General features: G+C 44.1%; 1 protein-coding gene across 11 annotated transcripts in view; it reads left to right on the top strand.

Moving 5' to 3' along the window:
- The first annotated feature begins 2,118 nt into the window (after positions 1-2,118).
- The window catches only part of LOC138630856 (DNA (cytosine-5)-methyltransferase 3A-like), a 46,736-nt gene continuing 22,330 nt past the window's right edge, over positions 2,119-26,524 (top strand). For 3 of the 11 annotated variants that reach the window (XM_069715457.1, XM_069715454.1, XM_069715456.1), the window contains exons 1-6: positions 2,119-2,383; positions 6,569-6,830; positions 13,495-13,602; positions 22,838-22,955; positions 23,266-23,303; positions 23,532-23,663. In XM_069715457.1, the coding sequence (XP_069571558.1) occupies positions 6,762-6,830; positions 13,495-13,602; positions 22,838-22,955; positions 23,266-23,303; positions 23,532-23,663 (465 nt within the window). In that variant the 5' untranslated portion in view covers positions 2,119-2,383; positions 6,569-6,761. Of the gene's footprint in view, positions 2,384-2,605; positions 2,777-6,568; positions 6,831-13,494; positions 13,603-20,558; positions 20,863-22,837; positions 22,956-23,265; positions 23,304-23,531; positions 23,664-26,524 lie in introns of those variants that run through there. The other 8 variants (XM_069715455.1, XM_069715453.1, XM_069715459.1 and 5 more) reach the window with 6 other exon arrangements.

Genomic DNA, 26,524 nt, shown 5'->3' with positions numbered 1-26,524 from the left:
GGAGGCGCCTTCTTTAACAAAATGCTATTTTTAGACTGCTTGACCTACTAGCCTAAAAAAAAAAAAAAATCAATTCATTTTAGGACTTTTGAGGACACGAGACAATTAGGACTATTTCACTCTTAAGGGAGTAAAATCGATGTTTTTCTACCGTTAACTTTTGGAGGATAATGTTCATGCAGTGGAATTAAAAGTGCAATATTAGCCTCTAAATATATTGAAGCAGAAGTGTGAAATAACAAGAAATATAATACCTAAATAAAGTTGGATTCAACCATCTAATAACTTTTTCCTGATATTGATTGAATTAAAAAAATAAATCCCTAAATGCCTTAAAGCGGCTCCGATGTTTTTATCTCCACAGCTGACGACAGCTTTAAAGATACGCAAAGCCCCGCCCCCAAATTGACGTGATTGGTTCCTCAGGTGTGTGACGTGTGAAACTGTCCGAAACTGCTTATTTCACTCCTGAAACGTCTCGTAGCAAATAAAATAAAATAAAAAATTAATTAAAAAAAAACAACAACAACAAAAAAACACCACGTGGACATGTTATGGTTGAAAACTTTTTTTAATTTTTTTTTTTTTTAATTTAATTTTCTTTGTTTTTTTGTTTTTTTTTATCGTAGGACGTCTTCGAGAACGACAGGAATGTGAAACGAGAGCAAAACTCACACATTTGATCACAACACGCTTGCGTTAAGACGTTTCCCTGATTTAGTGTCCTCATTAGTACGGATGAACAGTTCTCACTTTTCCCATGAGCTTCCTTCAGAGGTCACGACTCTGTGGTGTGTGTGTGTGTGTGTGTGTGTGTGTGTGTGTGTGTGTGTGTGTGTCCTATATATGTGTGTGTGTGTGTGTGTGTCCTATATGTGTGTGTGTGTGTGTGTGTGTGTCCTATATGTGTGTTTAGTGCGTGGCGGCGCAAAACTATAGATTGAATGAAGCTCATTGAGGCTGTTTGTTGTCTGTGACCTCACTGACTGCAATAAATAACCCACACACACACACACACACACACACACACACACACACACACACACACACACACACACACACACACACACACACACACACACACACACCTCCTATCTCACCCCCAGCACAGTTATGACCCCTCGTAGTAAAGATTTTCTCCTTCTCAGAGGTCAAACTGGGTTTAACCTCCTCAGGAAAGTAAAATCCAACTGGTCATTATAAAATAAAGTCCTTTTAAATCTGACCGTGATTGAATCAACAATTAACTCAGAAATCTATTTTAAAGGATCAATCGGGGATTTAAAAAAAACAACATTTCGGTCAAAAAAAGGTTCAAATATTTATGTTTTTAAGCTCGTTCATTCGAGCTCAAAAGCAGCTGAAAGGAAATATTCAAAGAACCGGCAATTGTTGTTTTCAGAAACCGGCCCTCAGTTCGCCTCCAGTCTTTTTTTTTTTTTTTTTTCTTTCTCAGATGTTGTTGGATGTCCGCAACAGTCAGAGAGCAGGTTTCAACTCGTTTCTGTCGGCTTTGAACTTTACCAGCTGAAGAAGGAAGGAAGGAGTCGGGACCGAACGTCTCTTCAAGTACAAAACCAGAAAGTTTGAACCTTGCCAGGCCTCTGAAATCCTAAAAAAATAATAAAAATAAAGCTCATCCTCAAAATAAATGTTGATATTTTGGCTTTATTCTAAAAAAAAAAAAAAAAACAACAACTTTATTTGGGACATTTTGACTTTATCGTCAGCATTTCGACTTCAATCTCGAGACGGTATTTCAACTTTATTCCTAAAAATGATTGTTGTATTTTGACTTAATTCTTAACATTTCTTTAACAGTCTCTTATTTTATTTTTTTTTGTGCGCACGGGACGATAAAACTCCAAAAAAAAAAAAAAAAAAAAATCTTCCCGTCACAGGAAGAAAACCAACCTTTAACTTCTGGTTGAGCTGCAGCTCTTTAAACCGGAGCTGCTTGCTGTCACTCTCTGCACCTGCCTCCTGTGTTCGAGCGTGCGTGTTTGTTTGCTCGTGCCCGCGGAGCGCGTGTATTTATTTATTTATTTATTTAGCGTGCGCGTGACAGTAAGCTGTAGACTTTAGGACCTCGCGGAAACTTTCTCTCCGGCGCTGCAGCTTTCTGCGGCTCGTGGGAGAGCGAGCGGGGCCGGAGCGCGAGAGAGAGAGAGAGAGAGAGAGAGAGAGAGAGCGCGAGCGAGGCAGGCGGGCAGGCGGGGGAGCGCGAGCCAGCAGCGGAGAGAGAAGACCCGGTAGAGCGCGAGGAGGGAGAGAGAGTGAGAGAGAGAGAGAGAGAGAGAGAGAGAGAGAGAGAGAGTGAACGAGAGGAGAGAGAGAGAGCGACGACCGTCAGGGTCCGGGTGCTTGAGGGACGGACGACACGGTAAATATAAACATTACATTTTGGCTCGTGACCGCACACCGGCCCCCCGTTACAGCCGCCGTTAAGTTAGCTACAGTCATCTCCGAAAGTCATCGCTCGCGCGCCCCATCCGTTTTAGCGGATGATGTGCGCGTGAGGAGGACGGAGCGGATCGTTGGCGGGGCGAGTGAACTTGGGAGTTTTCTTCTTCTTCTTCTTTCTTTCTTTCTTTTTTTTTTAACGGTGGGAGGAAAATCACAGCAACCGGACAGCCGTTATATAACGAATGCGTGTTAAACGTTGTCCGGTGGAGCGTGCAGCACCCCCCTCCTCCTCCTCCTCCTCCTCTCCCCTCCTCCACCTCCTCCTCCTCCTCCTCCCGCCCCTCCGCCAGGCTCCCCACGACACCAGCAGGTAACGTTAAACCGGAGCGCACCGTCTCCTTCACCCACCAGATGCAGACAGACACATCATCGCGCGGAACCGTCGTCTTCCGCGCGAGGGGAGGGTGGAGGAGGGAGGGTGGAGGAGGGAGGAGAGAGGGGAGGGGAGGGGAGGGGAGCGCGCGCGAGAGCGGGCGCGCGCCTGGTTGCCTGCCTGCCGGGGTTAACGAGTGCATTCGGTCTGAAACGCGCCCCCGTGTGTGTTTTTTACCTGACCCAGTAAAGCTTATCGTCGCTACACACTCAGACACGTGCCTCTCACCGGCTACCCGCCCCGCACACACACACACACACACGCACGCACGCGCACGTACGCACACACACACACACTACCCGCCGGGGATTATACACCGTTCACGAGAGGCTGTCCGGTAAAGGCCGCGTGAGGTCGCTCCCGATATTAATTGCCATAAAGCTGGGCTCCGTCAAAGCAGCAGAAACAACGACGACCTTTCCGGGGGGGGACTTTCAAAATAAAAGTCCTCGACGAACATAACACCATGATAAACATAGTTTGCCCACAGTTTAAAAAAAAAAAAAAAAAATCTAAATACTTTAAACAGTTTGATATATTTGATCATTTGACATAAATATTGTATCAATAAACAGCTTTTTTTTTTAATTCTGACTGTTGTGGGGCTGTAACTAACCGATTAGCTTCGCTGTTGATCATTTTTTTGATTAATCAAACAATATTTTGGTTTATTAAGCATCAGAATATTGTGATAAATAACAATCACATTTCTCCCGTGTCAAATATGACATCCTTTAGATGTGTTGTCCAGCAGTCCTAAACCCCAAAGCGTCACAAAAGACAAAAAAAACCTGAATATATTCTAAATTATGAAGCTCGAACTGGTGAATTTACGACAATTGTGCTTAAATAATGGCCCGAAATGATTCACTAATTACAGAGTGCTTATTAATTATGAAATGTCTGTCAATCAGCTAATCATCTACGAGTTCACCGTTATGGACTTTTTTTAAAAATTTAACTTAAGACACAGTGGACATGTTTTGTCTGATCCAGTGTGTGAACCAACACTCATCGGGGAGACGGCGTGACGCGTTGCATGTATTTGGACTCGTGACCTCAGATGACCTCAGTATTTTTTTTTTTTTACACTTTAACTTCTACGATAAGTGTTTGTAATTTTGGCGCTTCAAAACGGTAAAGAAACGATCTGTCGCGATATATATATTTATTTTTTGGCTGAAATGGCTTTTCACTACGGAAACTCCTAACCCTAAAGGGGGAAAAAAAAAAAAGAGAGATTCCATGCTTTTATTGTGAAGCCCCGTTCACCTCCCTCCCTGCCCTGCCTCCTTCTCACCCTCGTTACCTCGACATACCTCTCAAAGCTTTTTTTTTTCTCTGCGCAACCGATTCTCCTCCCAGTGCAGGCTTCTTCTTCGGCCTTTTGGCCAGTGGGTCTAATTTCAACCACCGCTGGCACCAAGACCGGAACAATTGAAATCGGTGTATGTTCACTTGCTATAGGTGACGTGAGGTGTGTGTGTGTGTGTGTGTGTGTGTGTGTGTGTGTGTGTGTGTGTGTGTGTGTGTGTGTGTGTGTGACCTAAATACTATGAACTTGGAGGAGGTGGTTGGCCTGCAGCCTGGAGCCGTGCAGGGAGCCCCCGGGAGTGGAAGGGGTGGATACTGTACACCGATTTCTGCAAAAAGTTTCCGCGCCTCGTCTTTCTCTCGCCGGTACGCCCTGTTGTCTCTGCAGTAGGTGATGTGAAGGCTTCGGGCCGCTGACGAACACGCAAACATGACAGGAAAGAAGAAAAACAAACAAACACACACACAATAATACAGGAAACAGGAAACTAATGCCAATGCCCCCTTTTTTTTTAAAAAAAAAAAAAAATTTTTTTTTTTTAATGGAGCTAAAAAATCACAAACTCTCGGGTGTCTGTTGAAATCTGGCAAATAGTGGCGATAGAAACGGAAAACACCTGAACGCAGGTTGCGCGCTAGAATCTTGAATTTGCTGACTCATGATGAACTGCGGGATCCGAGGGCCCCCCCCCCCCCCGCCGCCCCCCTGTACGCACCCTGCTTCTTGCAATGCATTCTGGGTGATCTGATCGCAAGCGGACGTTACCACGCGTCGCCGGTGTTCGGATCGAACTTCCCGTCCGTCCCCGTGCGCAAATAAGAAGAAGGTCCGGGATCACGTGATCGAACCGCCTCCGGCGGCCGTTTGAGAAGGTCGGGCTCTGCGCCGCGGCGGGTGAATGAACTGTGCGAGGGGTGAGGTGGGGGGGGGAGGAAGAGTGGGGGGGCATTTCGAACCTCAACAACGTGCCGTTCGGCGGCCTTCCCCGACACGGCCGGTTTCGGATCAGTGGCGAATGCAGGTCGTCGGGTTAGACTCGGAGATACGATCGCTCTCAATGTTTTTAACCTCCCGGGAGGCGCCGCGATCGATGGGCGAGATCCAGACGCAGCGCCTCCCCGCACGGGGCGGGGGGGGGGGGGGGTGAAACGGCACGAGAGCTCCTCCGTCTCCGTGGAAGTCTTCACCCCGAGAACAGGAAGACGGCGAAGGGGCCCGGCCCGGCCCGGCCCGGTCGAAAGCGCGTTTGCCAATGAGTGCCGGTAAACGGCCATTTAATGCTCCTAAGTGCCTTCGGTCTGCTGAACCGGCTGGAAAAACACAACGGAGAGAGCTCCGCTCAAACCCAACACCGTCGGGGGAATCAGGACTTTACTGTCAAAGGTTATTCTGCAGATTTTTTTTTCGGGTCCCCCTCCTCCCGCTCCTCCTCCCCCCCAACCCCCCACCTCCTCCTGGGTCCTCTTTTCCTTCGTGCCTCCGCTCTCGATTTGATTTTTTTTTTGTGTGTGTGTGTCATTAATAAGCCTTTATGTAACCAAAAAAAAAAAAAAAAAAAATGTTAATGAGGACGATGAAACGAGGAGCCGGGACGAGCTGAAGTATTTACAAGGTCACGCCGAGCCTCCTTCAGCAGCTGCCCTCTGCTCAACCGCACGAGGAGACGCGAGAAGCGGCTTCATTGTGTCGCGTAAAAAGACTAAATTATTCGCTTGTTACGGCTTCTCAAACGTGAAGAAGTCCGTTTAACATTGTAAACTCGGGTTTTTATTCGTCAGGCAAAACAGGCGTTTCTCAAGATGTCGCTCGTGTTGTTGTTTTTTTCAGAATTTTCACGTTATTTGGTTTTTTTTCTCTCGATATTTTCTTTATTTATAAAATCAAAACTACGGATGTTTGTTGAACCCTCAACTATTTTCAATGAGGAGTTCGCTTCCCCCCCCCCCAAAAAAAAAAATCTGATCATTAACAGATTCAGGACCACAAATAAAAGTGGCCCAATTAAGGAGGTGGGGGTGGGGAAGAGATTTGTGTTTGTTTATATTTTGTTGTTGTTTATTTTTTATATGCTCAGATCTGTGTCATGTTTTGGGGAGGGAAAAAAAAAAAAAATGTCTGCCACGCCTGAACGCAGCCATTTTGTCCAGTAAAACAGGAACAGTTTCATCCGGTCACATCAATCACTCGGTGACAGCCGTGTTGAAAGCTACCCTGATTCCTGCAGATTCCTTTGAGGACACCTGTGTGTGTGTGTGTGTGTGTGTGTGTGTGTGTGTGTGTGCGTGTGCGTGTGTGTGTGTGTGTGTGTGTGAGGAAGAGGTGAAGGAGAAGGGATGTCACTCAAACCTGACAAGTTACCTGTGAAGTGTGCGTCTGTTCGCGTCACCGTGTGTGTTTTGTCTTTTGTCTCAAAGGAGACGGGGAGGACCGAGGGACCGACCGACCCGCCGACCGACGGACTGAATGAAGCTGCACCTGGTGCTCCTGAGGGCTTTTCCCATGTTTTGATTTGCTCTGGTTTTTTTTTTTTTTTTTTTTTTTTTTTTTTTTAGTGATTTTTCTTTTTTTTTTTCTAACCTTTTTAAACGTGGTTAAACGCTCGCCGCCATGCCGTCCAACAGCCCCGCCGCCGCCGAGCCGCCCCAGACGCCGGAGAACGACGCCTCCAATGACCTGGTGAGATGGGGGGGAAAGGGGGAGGGGGTATTTTTTTTAAATTTTTTATTTAATCCAATACCAAGGAAGTCACCACGTCTGCTGATAATAACGATAATAATAATAATACATGTGATATAACTGTTAAATATCAGCAGCGGTTCCGACTGAATGAAACCTGCTGCAGCACAGAGGGAAGAAAAATACCCAATTAAACATATAAAAAGAGTCAGAAGTGGAAAAAAACAACAACAACAATGCTATCTTTTAATGCTTACGCTTTTGAAAAAAATGAATATGATAAATATTAAAGCGGTGGATGACTGGGGTGTTACTAAAAATTTCGGGGCGTGAATAATATCAGTGACGATGAATCGTTATTTACGTGTGACATATTTTATTGACAAAGCAGCAAAAAAACCACCCAAAAAAACACCAGAGAGATGCAAGAAAACGGAGAAAAAAAAAAATCTGTAAATGAAATTTCAAGAAAGGTCAAAGGTCAAAGAAACGAAACTTCGGGACGACAATCGATCTAAACGGCGAAACGCCAAAACATGAAATATTTAAATAAAGTCAAGCTACTTTAAAAATCGAAGTACATTGGCGCGACTCTTCTACTCCCGCTGCCCACCGCTCCGACTATTTATACACGTGCCACTAATAGTACTAATAGTATTACTGCTGTTATTTTTTTTTTTTTTTTTGCCGCCGCAGATATTATTACAGCCACCACCACCTTTACTACAGCTGTCATTACCGCCGCTGGTTTGGCTTCTCGGCTCGTAGTCCGGAGCTTTTTTTAGCCAACGCACACACGCACACGCACACGCACACGCACACACACACACACACACACACACACACAGAAAACCGACTTGCACGGTTTTTGTGTGTGTGTGTGTGTGTGTGTGTTTGCAATAATTCAATTTACAGTTATTTATTTACATTCACTGCAGGCCGCTCTGCATTCCTCAGGCCACATGCAGGTGAGACCAGTGCAGCGGTTTAGAGGCCGAAACCGGATTTTTGTATTTATTTTTTTCTCTTCACACACACACACACACAGCCAGACAGGTGAAAAATGGCTCCTTTCATTTGCACTCCCCCCCCCCCCCCCAACTGCCACCACCACCACACACACACACACACACACACACACACACACACACACACACACACACACACACACACACACACACACACACACACACACACACCCAGAGCCCACGGGCGCTATATAAAGACCCGTCTCACTCCTCCACATTCACACGCTGGCGTCGAGCCAAAGCAAAGTTTCCCTCGTAGAGTTGTTCTTTTTCACTTCCTGAGATTTCAGCTCCGAAAACCGGGAGGAAGTCGGCGAAGTTTTGAGGACAGCGAGAGGAAGACTTTGGGAGAGGGAGGACGGAGGAGCGGGAGTTTGACCGATGCCAGTTATAATCTATAGCACATGACTGGAGCTACTTATTCAGATGCTGGACGATAGAGGGACGTCTTCTGGTGGGCTCCGAGGGAGAGGAGGGGAGAGGGGAGGGAGGATGTTTTAGAGCTGTGTAAGGGGGAGAAAAAAAAATTTGATTTAAAGATGGAAAAAAAAACCAAAACAAAATAAAACGAGTTTAAACAAAAGCAGCTCCAGAAACTCATATTTGTAACCCCCCCCAAAAGAATAGTTTCACGCGCCAGTTTTCTGCTGCAGAGATTCACTACAACCAGAGGCCTTTTAAACGCCGGCTTTTAATACTCGTTCAGCCCGATGAGGAAAAAACCCGACTCCGCACTCGAGGCCGTCTTTCTCCTCTGAACGCCTCGCCCGGTCCACGTCTACAAAACGTGTACGTTACGCGCCACAAAGACGTTTTGAAGAGCGTCAAACGACGCGCCTCGGGCAGCGAGACGGCGATCACGTGGGCGGTGTCGTTTTTAAAAAAAAAAAAAAAAAAAACGCTTTTTTTAATCTCCGAACCCCCCCGAAGGACCCGCGAGTGGTGTTTCAAAAGAAGCGCTCTCGTGTTCGACCGGGTTCAAAAAGGCAAAAGAGTTCAATAGCTGCTCTGAACACGGCGGTGGCGCGTTAAAGCCTCTTTTAAAGCTGCTCTTTCTGATCTCTCTCTCCCTGAAGCAGTCTTAATTGCGAATGAGTCGTAGAAGCAAGATTTCAGATAGTCGGTCTTTATACGGGATGCGTATTGTTTTACAGACGTTCAAAATCTCGCCCGGTCTCTCTGCCAACTTGTGTGACTTCGCTAAGCCGCTCTGGAAAAATTGACATGACTGTTTTCGGGGAAAAAAAAAAAAAAAGAAGATCTCCGGTAATCTGATGTCAGACGGAGGGGAGTTTTAAATGCCGTTGGATCATACGATCGGGTTGATGACTAACTGTCATACGACATAAGAGAATAATGATTGAATGTCACTTCGATTGCCACGTTTCTGCTGCAAAATGCAACGAATCACCTCCTCCGAGTTTTTTTTCCTCTTTTTATTTGACTTGAAGCCAAAATGTGCCGACGGCGGCGCTTTGCAACTAAATCCTGTTAATGAACAGACGCTCGTCAAAATCACGATCGGTCGAACGTCAGAATATAAATGTGACGCCAATTCTCCGCTCGGGTGCCATTAAACCGTAGAAGAAGAAGAAGAAGAAGAAGAAGAAGAAGAAGGAGAAGAAGGAGAAGAAGAAGAAGAAGAAGAAGAAGAAGAAGAAGAAGAAGAAGGAGAAGAAGAAGAGGAAGGAGGAGAAGAAGAAGGAGAAGAGGAAGGAGAAGAAGAAGGAGAAGAGGAAGGAGAAGAAGAAGGAGAAGAAGGAGGAGGAGAAGAAGAAGAAAAAGGAGAAGAGGAAGAAGAAGAAGGAGGAGGAGGAGAAGAAGGAGAAGAAGAAGAAGAAGGAGAAGAAGGAGGAGGAGAAGAAGAAGAAGGAGAAGAAGAAGGAGGAGGAGAAGAAGAAGAAGGAGAAGAAGGAGGAGGAGGAGAAGAAGAAGAAGGAGAAGCGGGTGTAACACAATGAGGTCATCAAACAAGTAGAAAAACAACATGGAAACTGATGGAAATGTGACTTTTCTGTTAGTTTGCAGCTGTTTTTATGGAGATGAACCGAAACCGTTCTAACGATCCTGCAAAACGATTGCGGTCGACTCCAATAATCACAATCCTCTGATTATGTAATAATTGTTGCCGGCCTGCACGTGTCGGTCTCTCTGGTTTAAGTGTACGACGCCAGCGGATGCACATGTGCAAACTACGTCGTTGATCGAGAGATGTGCTGTGAAAGAACGAGCTTTGGTCCTCGTTTCACCTCCAAAACCCCAAAGAGGCGTTGATAGGTGAACTAATAAAGGTCCAACATACTATAACAGCTATTTAGGAGGAGGAGGTGGAGGAGGTGGAGGACGAGGGCGTTTTATTGACGTTAGTAGGTCAGTTTAAATGTGTAAATACTGTAAGTCTGCATGGAGGCTAAATATGGATCAAATGCAGTCTAGCGCTTGTCCTGCTGACGGCTTTATCAAGCAACGATAACGTGAGCGGAGACGGATTCAGAAGTGAAACTACAGACGAGGAGGGAGACGCAGTTAAAAAAAAAAAAAAAAGAAAGAAAGGGGCGCAGGGACTGAGAGGAGAACGGAGGGGAGGTGGAAGAGAGAAGGAGGACAGGCTGTCTGCTGCTGATGGGATCCTCCTCTGCCTGCCTGGTTTGCAGTCTGGTTGCCTAGCAACTGCAGTGGCCTAAAATAACCTGCCGGGAGACCGAAATAGACCAAAGATGTACGGACATTGGCTAGTGTGCTTGTGTGTGTGTGTGTTGACATATTTTTTTATTTTTTTTTTTTTCGAAGGGATTCGGTTTGAGTGGTTTTCTGACGCTGTCGGTTTATATTTGACTCGACTGGCATGTTTTTTTTTCTCACTCGTTGTGCTTTCAGCGCACAATTGAGTACACTTGTATTGTTAAAATGTGTGCGTCTATGTGTGTGTGTTTGTGTGTGTGTGTGTGTGTGTGTGTGTGTGTTTGTGTGCGCGATCGTGCCACAGGCATATGGACTGCACACCAGGCACACTGGCAAAAAGCCATCACCCGCTCTGGCTGGTTGCTATGCTGATCGTCAGGGAAGTGACATCAGGATGTTTAGTCAGCACGGCTGCCCCGACGGAGGCAGTTGCTAAGCAGTTTCTGCACCTTAGCAACCACTCCACTGTCACCGTTAGCACAGGGTCCAGCAGAGGAGAGGAGGAGGACGTTAATGGAAACAGAAGCCTGGCAGACAACAAGCAGGGCAGAGTCCGAAAAATGTGATGAAACTTGTCTGACGGTTTTTTTTTCCTCCAGGCCAGCAAACACTCAAGAGAAAGAGTGCAGGAGAGTACGACAATGCATCTCACACACACACACGCACACGCACACACACACACACACACACACACACACACACACACACACACACACACACACACACACACACACACACACACACACACACACACACACACATTCAGTATATTCAGTATGTAACGTGAGATGCAATTTTTCTCTTATTATTATCTCATAACTTTACATTATGTGATATTGTGATTATAATAATTGCCCCCGCTTAGTCTAAAGTTGGTGGTAATATATTATTCTTGTTTATTGACTCATCATTTTACAATCCTGAGACATATGTATTTAGAATGAACACATAGAGAGTGAGACCTCATGTTACGCCCCCCCCCCCAAAAAAACCCCATTGGTTCTTGTTTGTTGCTTTTTACGTAAATTGAATTATCGTCACATGCTGTGTACAAACGCACCTCGAGGAAAAAGCTCTCCGACCTCCTGAGGAAGAAGTGAAACGCTTATTATTTGTAAATCCGGCGCAACGCAAATATGTTCCTAATTAACACGTTTACAGCGTATTTGTCGGCCGCTTCCACTTAAACAATACAAGAGCTTAATGTTTTTCTGTCTGGTATCAGAGACGTTTATTTAATGTCTTCCTGAGGCAGCCAGGCGTATGACTAGGGCTCAAATATGAATAAAAGAAGGGAAAAAAAGCCTGTAATGAAAATCACCTCAGCTGGAAAAACTCCCGGCTGAACTAAAAAAAACTCCAAAGAGCCGCGAGCTCGTACGTTAAAGCTGCGACTGTTAAACTAAAGATGCAGCAGGTGTTGATTTGTTGTTTTTTTTTTCTTTTTGGGGGGCTCTTTTTCACGTTGGGTTTCCTCTCAGGTTTCCAATAAAAGCTTTCAGACTTGAGCTTCCCAGAAAGTCAAACTTTGCCCAGAGCCGTTGTAAAAAAGTAGAAAACGTGGACCTGACTGGAGTTCGTTTCAACACCTCCGATTATTGAGAACGGGAGGTTTCACCAACCCGGAGATTAGCTCAGTGTGGAAAACTGAAGTTTTACTTTGTAACATATAGTTATCTTCATATTGGCTTGTTTGGATGCATTTGATTGTTTGTCATAAAAAAAAAATAAGTCAGTGAACGCCGGCGTTATCGAACCTTTTCTGAAAAATGTTCAGATGCGACTGCAGATGTGATGCAACAGAAATGAAGCGTGACATCAACTCTGAAGTTTGAGTTATTGAGCTTTTTCCACTTGGGAAGTCTTTCCAAGTCAGTTCGGCTTAAGTTCGAGACACCTGGCATCATTTTTGCGACATTTACGCCGGAGTAAAATCTCATTAGCGTCACTGAGTCGCAGTTTTTAACCGTACGCAGCCGCGGGTAGATCAAAATCACAGTTTCGTAGGTAAATCCTACATTAAAACACCTCATTTCACTCTTTTTGAACACATTTTTGGCCACACATCGGTCTAAATTTGCGTACTCGGCAGTAACTGAAGGCTCCTCGCTGGCAGCTATCTATAGCATCCGAGGCGTTTAGGGAACTTCGGTAAATTGTAGCGTCGAGCGATAAACTTGCACGAGAGGCGTTTAGAATTAAAATGGATTTAATAATTTTTTTTTTAACAATACCCAGCCCTATTTAAGTCGAGTCTAAAGTCTCCTGTATTTTAACACCGACCACACAGGTGCAGCAAACCATGTATATCATCGTAAAATTACACCTCTGGTCTACAACTCATCTGCACCACAACAACAACAACAACAACACAACACATTGACCAAAAAAATTCAAGAGCGAAACTCTGGACGCTCTTTCCACACTTAATGGTCGCCATTTTTAAATGGGCGTAAAAGCACCTTACTGTATGTTATCGAGGTTTCCCCTTTTTCCAAAAGACCTCAAGTAATTGATCACAATATTATGTGTGTGTGTGTGTGTGTGTGTGTGTGTGTGTGTGTGTGTGTGTGTGTGTGTGTGTGTGTGTGTGTGTGTGTGTGTGTGTGTGTGTGTCCACACTTTGAGTGTCTTGTAACGCACCATGTCCGCTTTTCTAAACACAGCTGGATCTCCTGTCTGCAAACCTATAACTTACTGCTTTTCTCTCTCATATTTCGCCCACTTGCAGCCCGAGAGCTGCTTTTGTTTCGATCATAACTCGGTACCGTTCTTCAATTCTCCTTTTTTCTTTCAAGTGAAAGTGTAAAAATGTGTGTTTTCTGATCGCCACGGTTACAAACCGTGTGCCACCTTTTCATTCAACGCAGTCCCGGTTTTCCCGCCGCTCGCCGTACTGTCGTTGTTGCTTCATCCGTCGACGCTAATTACGAACCCCGTTAATTGCCCCGCAGAGTGAAGACGGAGCGGACCAGGACAGTCCGGAGGAGGGGACGCCGGCGAGCCCCCGCGCCAAGCGCCGAGTGGGTCGTCCCGGCAGGAAACGCAAGCAGCTGCTTCCTGTGAGTACTGTAATTATAGCCTGTGTCGTGCTTTAAGCTACAGAGAAGTGGCTGATTATCTATTCACCGATACAGCAGCCCCCCCCCCCCTCCAACGTTTACTCTAAGATGTGCGACGCTTGCATCATGCATGCGCTGTTTCCAGGAAAACTTGTTGTTGCTTTTGATGCGCTCACACCTGCAGCCTCCAATCGCTGCGTTAACGACGCGTCCCGGTTTGGACGGTCGATGTGACGTAGCAGTCGCCTCCACACGGTAGCTGGTGTTTTTCTTCTTCTTCTTCTTCTTCTTCTCCTGCTTTTATATGACATTTTTCTCTCCCAGCGGTGTGTTTGTCTTTAAGAACGGGAATTCCCCCCCCTTTTTTATTTTTTCTTCCCCTTTTTGCAGTTTGCAGAATACTCTCCCTCTTGACGTGTTGTGATAACTTCATTCCTTCAGCGTGGCTCCACCCCCCTCCACCCTCCTCCGCCCCCACCCCCCTCTCACCTCACCCACCCCCCCCGCGCGCGCACACACACACACACACACACACACACACACACACACACACACACACACACACACACACACACACACACACACACACACACACACATTTTCCACACGCCACTTAGAGTCAGTCGCAGTGACGTAACATCATCTCGAGTGAAGGAGAATATGCGGCTCCATGTTTGAGCGAATATTTGAGCACCGCCTGAGCTCTCGGGAGGAGTGGTCGGAAGTTTTTTTGCCAACTAAAACCCAAACACACACACACACACACACGTCCTACTATAATATCTGATATTACAGTTACGGGTAGCTCGTTGCCTTAAAGGACATTTGAGTGGATCATCTCACGTATGCACGCTGGGTTCAAGAGTTGCTTAATATTTCACAGTGTTGTACGTATATAGCAAAGTGATTTGTCACTATTTTCACGTTTTCAATTTAGAGATTAGCTAAAATACTATGTTTTTATTCCTTTTTTTTTTTTTTTTTTTTGACAAATGTGTGCTTGTTTTTAATTGTAAATGCATCTTTAATTAAGTTGGTCACGCAGGAAATCTCACTGAGATCAAGATCTCCTGTCAGAGGAAGGGATTCACACGGAGTTCCTCGTTTATGTACCCGTTTACATTTTTACATTCAAAAACATATATATTAAAAAAAAAAAAGATGAAGAACTGAGCATTCAAAGATCAAAACGAAAGCTTTTTAAGTTGCTCAATATCCAATCCTGGACTCCATCAGCTATCGGTCTGTCAGCGATTTACTCTCTGGGGCCGAATTCAGTATTTCTTTAGAGATCTGGTGTAGCCGGCGGATATCCGGGGCCAAGACTTCCTCTTTCGTTGTTGAGAATGGAGGTAAGAGACGACATTTAGGAAACGGATTGTTCCTTTCTCTTTTTTTTTCCTTCTCCTCGCGGACTCCTCACCTGCAAAGCCCGTAGAGATGACTCATTACCAACTACAATGAGAGCACAGATTGATTATTGGACGCCACCGAGCAACGAATTGAATATTCTCTCTCCAGTGAATGCAACACGCTCGCCAGCCTTCAGGAAATAGGCGCCGGGTGGTGTTTCAGTAGCCGATACGGGCCCCGTCACGGGCACGTCGGGACCTCCGGGGAGGAAGAGGGTTACAACAATGACCACGGGACGGAGCGTGTAGGAGCACAGGAAGAGTCTAAAAACCACACACTGGTTATAATAGGTGCACGGGAGGGAAATGTAATACTCCCACAGGTGATTTATGAGTTTCAGGAGCAACTGTGAACTCAGCACATTGTTCCCCCATTCAGCTACAGGATTGTAACTTTGTTGGTGTTGTACCCACGGTGACATCAGCGTGTGTAAAACCTGAGTTGTGTGTTTGAACTGGAAACCTTCCAGCCGCCATTAGAACAAGCAGCAATAATAATCTGAGCGTCGTGGTGCACGGCTGTATTATTACCGTGGTGAAACTGAACCACGTACTTGTTCACCGGCACTGACTTCAGGCCTTGTCGCTTACTGTGTGTGTTTGTGTGTGTGTGTGTGTGTGTGTGTGTGTGTGTGTGTGTGTGTGTGTGTGTGTGTGTGTGTGTGTGCGTGCGTGCGTGCGTGTGTGAGACTGACATCTTTGGTGGAGTCCTGAATAAACATGATCAAACGCCCCAGTCAGGAGCAATACCGACGAGAGAGTGTGTGGTATTTGTGTGTGTGTGTGTGTGTGTGTGTGTGTGTGTGTGTGTGTGTGTGTGTGTGTGTGTGTGTGTGTGTGTGTGTGTGTGTGTGTGTGTGTGTGTGTGTGTGTGCGTGCAGGAGAGCATGTCTGATCATGCTTTGATGTTTGAGCTCTGACAAGGCGGCCAGGATTAAAGTGGGTACTGTCTCTCACACACACACACACACACACACACACACACACACACACACACACACACACACACACACACACACACACACACACACACACACACACACACACACACACACGCTCACACAGGCTGAACTTGAAACATACATGTGACCTATTACATGTGTAAGAGTCTCTAAGTGTGTCTTTCTACTATCAGTAGTTGTAATACCACCATCAGTCGTAGTCGTACACTCGTACTTGTAAAAGACGTGAAAGGTAATTGTATTGCAATTATCCTAAACCCAGTAGTATTAGTCGTAGTATTAGTCGTAGTTGTAGTAATAGTAGTCAAAGTAGGAACATTTGTCGCAGTATTGGTACTGCAGGAGTGTACTAGTACTACCAGTAGTTGTTAGAACAGTTATAGGATGATAATATAAATAGAAGCAGTAGTAGTGGTAGTATAATAATCGTTACAGTAGTTTTTATAGCGTATTAGTACACGTGTTGTAATGTGATAACGTAATAGAAGTAACTGCAACTAAAGTAGTCGTTATTTTGTAGTACCAGTAGCCTGATAGTAGTAGTACTTAACAATAATAGTCGTGGTAATAGTGGAAATATATATTACCAGTGTATTATTTGTTATTATAAATGAGTATATTATTAGTATATTACTATGAGTACGATAATGGTTGTAGTAGCAGTAGTACTGATTCTAGCGTAATAGTAGTACTGGTAGCAGCAGTAGTAGTACTAGTTGTAGCGGCAGTAGTTGTAGTAGAGTAATAGTAGTGGTTGTGCCAATAGTTGTGTAGTAATAATAGTAGTGGTAGTTATTGATGAAGTACTAGTATTAGTAGCATGAGTAGAAGTAGTAGAAATGTATCAGTATATTACTACTAGTAGATCAGTAGTAGTTGTACTAGTAGTAGTAAAAGTACCAACAATTACCGTTGTAAAAGTAGCAGTAGTACAATCATAGTTATAGTTGTTGTAGTAGCAGTACTATGGATTGTAGCATAATAGTAGTAGTAGCAGCAGTGGTAGTGGTAGAAGTACTGGTACCACATATATATCAGATAATACTAGTAGTAGCGACAGTATTAATAGTAGAGTAACAGTATTGGTAGTAGTACTTGTACTAGATATATGTTGTGTAATATTAGTAGTAGTTGCAGTAGTTGTAGTATAAATAGTAGTAGTATGTCAGATAATACTAGTGGCAGTCGTACAAATAGTAGTAGTAGAGTAACAGTAGTGGTAGTTTTATAGTAGTGATAGTTGTGTAGTAGTAGTATTAGTAGTAGTTGCAGTATCGTTAGTACTAGGTGAATAGTCTATTAACTGTATCGCAGTATTATTACTTGTAGTTTTGGTGGAACGTGTTGGAAGCTGCTCGTCCGGGGAACACGAATGTTGTAGATTAGCTCTGTCTCACACACACACACACACACACACACACACACACACACACACACACACACACACACACACACACACACACACACACACACACACACACACACACACACACACACACACACACACACACAGTGGAGTGTCTCCAGGAATAGAGCCATTGTGTGGAGCACCAGGGTGGAGCTGTCAGTGACACTAACTATAGAGAGCAGACGGGGAGCCTCACTCTCTCCTCTTTCTCTCTGCCTCACCCTCTCGTTCAGAAGCAATCACACACACACACACACACACTCGCCTGTACACACACATTATAACAGTAATGATGATGGTTTCGTGGATAATTAGATCAGCTTCCTGGTCGTAAACTATTTCAAGCCTCCATCGTGTTTTTTTTTCTTTTTTTTTTCTCGCCTCTCCTCGGCTCTTCTGGCTGCTGTCGAGTTTTGTCTTTTTAAGTCAAGGTAGTCGTCGGCCTCCCATTTCCTCCCTCGTTTCTCCCCCATTTCTCTCCACTGGAACCATGTGTGGAGCAGCTGCTGGGTGATTTTGTGTGTGTGTGTGTTACTCTAAAAGATGTTTTAGGGTACAGTCGGACCGCAGAGATAAAATTTCCCAACTTTTAAGCAATGCTTTTTTTTTTTTTTTTTTTTTTACATGAAAATCCCCCCCGTCACAGCTGCAGTCATAAATACTGAAACCCTGCATAGCCGGGTTTAATTTAGACGGAGAACATCATTATTGAAACTGCCCGTAGACCTAAACACGACTCGATAACATTTTGGCGAACACGCAGCTCGGTCTGGTTTCTTTCTGTTTCTGGTTTTTTTTTTTTTTTTTTTTGCGCCCAAACTACAAAGGTCACAGAGACATTGTGGAAAACTTGTGGTTGCAGTGTTTGACAAAAAGTGGCTGGTGGATTTAAAAAAAGAGAAAAGAAAAATAACTTTTTCTGCTACGGATAAACGGTGGAAGTACCAGCGTTGCTCTCGCAGGTTAAACCGACTCCGTATGTGGTGTAAACTCAGATTATCTGTGCAAATCTTTACCTTAATCAGCGCATTCACGGTTGTTATGAAAAGTTGTTTAAAAAAAAACATGTGATTTGACGAAGACATCTGCACAACTTTGTTGCATTTTCAGCCGTGATCAAAGCGTTTTTTTTGGTGTTTGCAGCTCCTGGATGCTGATTGGACGCCGAACGAGCGCTTTGATTTGAGGCAGTTGTGCTGGAAAGTACCTGAAGCATAAGATGAACATTTTATACTGATTCCTTCTTCATGTGTATATTTATATTATGGAATATAATTGCATGTCGTGCGAAAATACACAATTTTTGTCATGATATTTTGATCTGTCTTTTGTTCCATCTAACTAAAGCTAATACAGTTTAATCCAACACTTGTGTGTTGCGATTTTGGCGCCGTACGAATCAAATTTAATTGGAGTGAATATATTTGACCTTCATGAAGGTTATAATGTTCAGTTTTAGATTAGATTTAGATTTAGACCCTCTCATCATTTTGCAGGCTGAACTTTCGAGGTGCCGTTGAGCTAAAACACGGGTGTTTGGGCTTCGATGAAAATGGGGTGGACAAAATAACAGAAACTGCAGAGCTTCATCAGTTAGTCGTCGTTTTGTTTTGTTTCTGAATTAGTGTTTGACGCTTCTCAAAGAAGCCTCGATGCATTTTCTTATATCGTCGTAGACGGAGCTATTTTCTGACTTTTTAGTGACGAAATGATTAATATTGAAATTAGTTGCGAAGATGAACTAATAATGGAAACGGTCACGAGTTGTAGACCCGAAACGCAAAACTCAGTAAATCCGTGTATTTATATTTATCGTTTGAACTCGTCGCTCAAGGAAAAAAAGATAATCGTTAACAACAGCAGTCCGTCGGTAAAATGACTTTTAGACTCGACGCATTATTTGCTTTTGTTAGTAGATACTAGGAATAGCTGCTTTGGCCAACGCGGCCATCATAGCTATCCCTAGTAACAGCGCGAGTTAGCTAGCAGAACCGCAGCAAAACAAAGGAAATGTCATGAACAGTATTAAAAAGCGTCTGTAATGTTTCTTTTCTCGCGACACTCGATGTTTCTCAGTTTTCGACTGTTCGCCGATCGTCACCTCACAATTCAGTTCAATTTTATTTACGCAGCGCGGGTTGTTTCGCGGCACTCGAACACGTCGAAGTCCTTAAAGCAGAACTTTACAGCGTTTATAGAGAGAAACACAAGACTTCAACAATTCTAGCAAGGAGGTGGGGGGGAGAAAAAAAAACCTCCCAACAGAGGGAAGGAAAAACTTAACGGGAAGAAAACCTCCGACAGGACCGGAGCTCAGAGGTGGGCGGAGCTTCTGCCTCCACCGGTTGGAGGTGAGAGGGGAGAGCAGAGAGAGAAAAAGGACAGCATAGAGAGCTGATGACGTGATCTGTCGGGTGGGGGCCGACGACAGAAACTACTATATAGCAATAACAGACGAGAGGGGGAAAAAAACAACAACAGCTTAACTGCAGGGTTGGTTTCAGGGCCAACCTGAGGCAGCTCTAAATATAAGCTTTATTAAAAAAAAAAAAAATTAAAAAAAGGAAAGTTTTAAGTCTTACCTTAAAGCTGGAGAGGGTTTCTGCTCCGTCGAACCGGGAGCTGCTCAGAGGCGCCTGACAACAACTAACCGGGCGCACGTTTCTGCACGTCGTGCGTATAAACGCGTCAGTAACGCAAAATGCTAAACGCGCGCGTGTTCACGACACAACCTCGCACGCATTTATTTGCTATATATTTTTTTTTGTTGTTTTTTTTTGGGCGCAATTGCTGAATTTGATCTCATTTTTGGCGCGCTGTTGTTTTTAATTGTCGGCGACGTCTCCGCTCGGCCTCCCTGTCGGTAAATCGTCCAACCAGAAGCCGTCCTCCCTCCCTCCTTCCCCCTCACCCCCCCCCTCCTCCTCCCTCCGGGTTATGAAGTCAGGTACTTTCCACGCATTTCCTCGCGTGCGAGTTGTGCCTCAAAAAAATAAATAAATATATCAATAAAAGTGAGTTTAAACGCACCTTCGGGCTTCTTCCTGCTGTTTTGCTTTGTATCTCAAGTCCCTCAATACGACTTTTAAAGCTGCATTAAGCAATATCCCGAATCAAACTGCTCCCGGTCACGTGAACCGACGCCGACGCGCCGCCGCCGCCGCCCTGAAAAAAAAACTCAACTCGCTCTCGCAGAAAAAGGAAGTGTACAGCCGGTGCTGCTCGGAGCCGGCTGCACACTTCCCGTTTTGGTGCGAAGTTGGCGGGCGAGCGAGGGGAGCGAGAGAGAGAGAGAGGAGAGAGAGGGAGAGAGAGAGGGAGAGAGAGAGGGAGGCGAAGTGGCCGAAGAACGTCGAGAAACATTAGCAGCTCAAAGACGTCCAGATATTTCTCTCAGGAAATCTGTGGACCGATTCACGTTCCACATGCGGCCAAAAAGATGACTCCGAGTCCAGATTCCTCTGTTTCTGCTGAATGTGTAAGTAGTCAGTTGTTTGCTTCAAAAAGCTAGCCGTAGGAGCTGCTCTAGTCTTTTTTTTTTAATGATTTAAAAAAAAAAAATTTTTATTGCTTAATGCAGCTTTGATTTCACTTTTTTGTTTTGTTTCCGGGGTTAAGACGATAAATGTTAAGGCTTCGTGCTCCTCTGTCGGTGCTGCACGTGCAATTTTTTTTTTTTTTTTTTTTATCGTCGAAAACGTTCGACTTTCATTCGGGTTAATTCATACCATCTATATGTTTTTTTTTGTGCACACGTGAGCTAATTGTATTGTTAGATGCTTTTTTTTTTTTTTTTTTTTTTTTTTTTAAACATATAGCAAGTTTTGACACCGATTTCAACCACTTGACCCAAGTGGTTGAATTTAGTTTGATTGCCGTGATTTATTTAGTACGAATGTTTTTGTGTTTCCCTGTAATGTAATTTCAGTGTACGAAACGCGATAGAGTCGGAAATTATGTTTTATTTTCCCGTCGAGTCACGTGACATTTACTTTTAAATCAGTTTATTTCTTAATGTTTGCTAGAAAAAGAGAGAGAGAGAGAGAAAAAAAAAAAGAAAGCTTCTGTGTCGGTTGGAGTAATTCAATGCGAGTTAATGGACGTGCGTTTTGAGTCATCCTCTGTCAAAAGGTCTGAATGGAACTCTGTACAAATGAATCTGTCCTCTTTCACGCAGACATAAAACACCCAGCTGCCCTTTTTTTTTTTTTTTAATGCTCAGATCCTGCATTAACTTTTAAGACCTGGTTAATGCAGCGGGGGGGAAATAAGTGGTTCTGTAAATGCAATTATATTTGCAAAACAGCACACACACACCGGTGCAAAAAATATGACATTTTATTTAAACCACTGTAATGCCCCTTCCCGTCAGAACCTCGTGTTCTGTTGGAGCATCGGTGTGTGAAGTGTGTTGACGGCTGCTGCCGGTGAAGTTCGGTCCGTCCCGAGGCCCCTTTTTTTATTTTATTTTTCTCCCCCGGTCACCTTTTCTCTGCCCTGCACTTTTTACAGGCCTCCTCAGCTGCTCATTACAGCCTTTGTGGGCTTGTTAGCGCGACCTAGTGTTAGCGTAGCCTTTGAGCTTGACAGTCACCCCTGCTCTTAACTACCCATCCATAAAAAATAAAAATAAAAAAAAATCTGTTGGCAACACACACACACACACACACACACACACACACACACACACACACACACACACACACACACACACACACACACACACACACACACACACACACACACACACACACACACACACAGGGAAAAAAAAACAGGCCGGTGTTTTTTTGTTTGTTTTTAGAGTTCGGTATCATTAATGCCGATCAGCTAATGGAGAAACTGCTGAATCAGAGGCAGCAGGTTATCTTAGGGGCCACGTTTACAGTGCAATTACAACAACATTCGTTATACAAATGTATGCAACTAGTTTGAAGCTTATTTTTACATTATAAATCACACTTTGTATATATATATATATATAAATTTAATGTAATGTTATGAGCATCGTTTGCTTGTTAATCATTAAAACTGTTAATAACATCAGTGCTACTCCTCCTCTCCTCTCATCTCATAGGTGTGTGTGTGTGTGTGTGTGTGTGTGTGTGTGTGTGTGTGTGTGTGTGTGTGTGTGTGTGTGTGTGTGTGTGTGTGTGTGTGTGTGTGTGTGTGTGTGTGTGTGTGTGTGTGTTAATTACACTGATCCTATGCAGACACACACTGCTGGATGTTACTGCTTTTTATTTTACTAATCGGTACGTGCAAGCGTTGCAGTAGCTCTTACATTGTGTGTGTGTGTGTGTGTGTGTGTGTGTGTGCGTGTGCGTGTGCGCGTGTGTGTGTGTGTGTGATTATTATGTCTGTGGAGGCCTTTGATGGGTTCAGACGAATGCGAGAGGCGTTTTTTTTTTTTTTCTTTCTCAGACCTCGACTGTGCTCTGTCTGTTTCCCAGGAGATGGCGACCTCTGACCCCTGCGCAAACGCGCCCCCAACCCCGCCGGAGGACCCGGAGCCCTCCCCCCGAAAGAAACGCGGGCGTCGGAAACTGGAGCAAACGGAGAAGAACAAGGGTACAGATTGAATGCAGAGAGTCATATCATTTAAAATAATCCACTTTATAGCCGTTCAGATGCTTTTATTGTGAAAGGTTGTTGTTTTACGATTATGACAAAAATGTTTTTCTTAAAATATCCTGCCGGTGTCCCTGAGATTTTTTTTTAACAGCCAAATAACTCCCAGATGCAGCGTTTGAGGGCATTTTTGACTTTAAATATGGACGCCTGGGCGAAGTGATGAAAACCATGACTTTACCTCCTCATTAAAACCTCCTGTTAAATCTGAACAAATGAGCCATTTCCTGCAACTTTTCTTCTCCCGCAGACGAGCCAGACGACAGAAACTGTGACTCCCCGAGAGAGGTGAGAAGGACCGGTGCCGCTACGACACTTCTCCTCATTTTCAACATCCCCCAAAAATACGAAGCTCACATAATGTGCACGAGTGTGTAGCAAGTGTTTTATTTGCGCGCGTGTGTCTGTGTGTGTGTGTGTGTGTGTGTGTGTGTGTGTGTGTGTGTGTGTGTGTGTGTGTGTGTGTGTGTGTGTGTGTGTGTGTGTGTGTGTGTGTGTGTGTGTGTGTGTGAGCAGGGGGAGACCGGGAGGCTGCGGAGGAGGCCGGTCCCCAGGGTGACTTTCCAGGCCGGAGATCCGTACTACATCAGCCGGAGACAGAGAGAAGAATGGCTCAGCCGCTGGAAGATGGAGGTGGGGGACAAAAAGGTCTCTGTCTGTGTGAATTCATAGCAGCACCAAAACATATTTATTTCAGAGCAAAGTGGGCAAAACTCCTCGCAAAATGACGAATTTTGGAAGGAAAATGTCCTCCGTTTAAAAGAGGTTTTGTTTGATTTTCTAGTTTCTTGTTCCTGTAAAAGTTTAATTGGTCGACTGAGAATATGTTTAATATTTTTGACCTGGTTTTTAATAGATTGGATGTTTTGTCTAACTAAAGCAAACAGAAAAAAAACTGCAGGACGCACACTCGCTGTGCTTTGCTTTGTGCGGCGCCGAGTAGTGAAGTGAAGCTGGGAATCCCCCCTCGACGCAACTGTGCTGAAAACTGTCACCATTTTTACTCAACATGTTCTGCTTCTGTTAACTGTTTATTTTAACTTAAATAAAAAAAAGAAAAAAAAAAAAAAAAAAAAAAAAAAGAGAGAGAACAGTCCGAAATGTTCTTAAGGTTTTTTTTTTTTTTTTTTTTGGTTTTTGTCATGTTGAAAAAAAGAAAACTGAAGCGGTGGACGGTTCGTTTCGGGCCGGCTGCTTCGCTCACATGACTCACATCCTCCCATCGTGCTTGTTGCTGCTGCTTGCTGCTCTTATAACACGTGAACGGCTCCACATCCACCTGTAGGCTCCGAGTCTGTTGTTTTTCCCTCGAGGGTGGAGGTGGGGAGAGGTGGGGAGAGGGGGGGTAGGAAGCTATTATCGTCACTCCTCGCTCCCCGCCGCTCTGAACTTTACGTTTCCTCGCAGGGAGCAACGGGGTCAGGGCCGAGCCTCAAAACATAAACGCCGCACATACTCTGTATTAACATGATCTGTTCCACGTGTGTGTTTGCTAACTGAAGTGAGACAAAAAAAAGCAAAATCATAGTTTCATAGTTTGTTTTGAACATTTACACGCCGCTTATAAATGCTTAAATCAGCTTTTTTTTTTGCATCGTAAAGGCCCGCCTGCTTTTCGAGATTTATTTATTTATTTTTTTTTTTTCAAGCATTCAAAAGATTCAAGGGGGTTTATTGTCGTTCCAGACATGCCGGTTGCATGAAGGGAAGAATAATTCAGGTCTCGGTTAAAATCCAATTAATAAAAGGAACAATGAGGAAAATCAAGAAAACCAACAAATCCATAGCAAGAAATACTTAATAAATACATCCGCGATAGATGTGATATAAATAAGTGAGGTAGGCAGTCAGCCGAATGGCCGTATATTACTATCATTAACCATATTTTACACCCTTAAACTGAAAAGTAGAATAGTTTTGACGGTGGATTTACTCATCAGACCTGTAAACGCTGCAGTGAATATATAATAACATCTGTGATCACATGAGCAAAAAAATACAAACAACACTTTATTGATTGAATCCTGTTTAATGAGTTGATCCATTCATCGATTTAATGCCACTCGTTCAGATTCAGGTTGTAGTGTGATTTTAGTTAATTGAAGCTGAATTAATTTTAACGTTGGATTTATTGGTGTATCCTTCGGGAAAGTAGAGGAAATATTATGCGGTGTGATAGCAAATAATCTGCAGTATTTTATCGTGAAAACAGATGCTGAGTTGCATTTAATGTGGTATTTTAAAGTTGTGAATTTAACTAGGTGTGCCGGGGCAGGAGTTTAGGGGGGGGAGGGGCTAGTGAGCCATTTGGCCACGCCCACCTGCACATTGTCTCAACGGCTGACCAAGTTTCATGAGTTTTTGGAGAATGTTAAAGGCGATTAAACTTAAATAACGAGACCATTCGGTGCTCGGGCCCAAACTATTTGAAGTACGAACAGTGAGCGAATACATTTATTCACCAAATAATAACTAAACCATTTTCCTGTATTTGTTGGGGCACTTTTCTTCGGCGTGTGAAAACCACGAAAAACATCTGGAAACAGTTTCCCGTCGTCGTCGTCGGTCGCGTCACCGTCTGATTCATCCCGAAACCTTCTGTCCGCTCTCCATCACGGTCTTTCTTGTTTCGCGGTCGTCCTGCTCGGCGCGGCCCGGATTGTTTGTTTACGCTGGCGGGGAGTGGACTTCCCCTCCACGGCCGAGCTCGTCGGAGACTGAACTGTATTCTTTTTTCTTGTTGATACAGTGAAGCCACTGAAAGTGAAAAAGCTGCAGCCATGAAGGCGGTGTGACCAGAGATTTGACCTCGGTTTGACAGGTGTTTCTCGGTTTCGCACTTCTGCTGCTGTGGAACGGTGGTTTCCTCCCGTTTTTATTGTTTGATGCATCTTCACGGTCCCGTCAGAGTTCGAACATCCCGTCATCGAACTCCTCCGATAGTTCGTCATGAGTAACTGTGGAAATGCGATCCTTAAATTGTTGATGTTTTGGTTCTTTTTGTGCTGTTTTCCTTTTCTTTTTTTTTGTGAGGTTGAAGTGGAAGAAGCTTTTCGTTTCAATCGTTCGTCGATTACCTTTAAATATCTTTTCTGCTTTCTTTGTTCACTATTTTGTAGCCGACCGATGAGGCCAACAGGATCACGTTCTCGTAATATTATAAGAGTTTGGATTTGCATATGACACATATTGGCGTTTTTAAAGGCTGACTGTGATATTTTTGTGACTCTCACGAGACTAAATATCTTAAAAATGAAAGAAGGACTTAAACAAATTATTTGAGGATTTATTGGCCTCAGTAAAATATATTTTTGTATTTTTTGTTAACTGCTTTGTAGTCCTAAACCAAATATGCAACTTCTTCAACTATAGTTTCTCTACATATTAGGAAACCAGAGAAGGGATATTATAAAACACCTTTTTAAACCTTTTACTTTAAAAGCCTTCAGTCCATAATTTAATGTTAACAGTGAATCCAAACCAGTATCAGTAGTTTAATTTTCCTGTAA

This window comes from Brachyistius frenatus, unplaced genomic scaffold, assembly GCF_029030835.1.
Source record: "Brachyistius frenatus isolate BFR_SWC_R1_liver_20210118 unplaced genomic scaffold, ASM2903083v1 Contig_143, whole genome shotgun sequence".
NCBI lineage: Eukaryota > Metazoa > Chordata > Actinopteri > Embiotocidae > Brachyistius > Brachyistius frenatus.
Note: the sequence above shows the minus strand (reverse complement) of the source record. Positions and strands in the feature narration are given on the sequence as shown.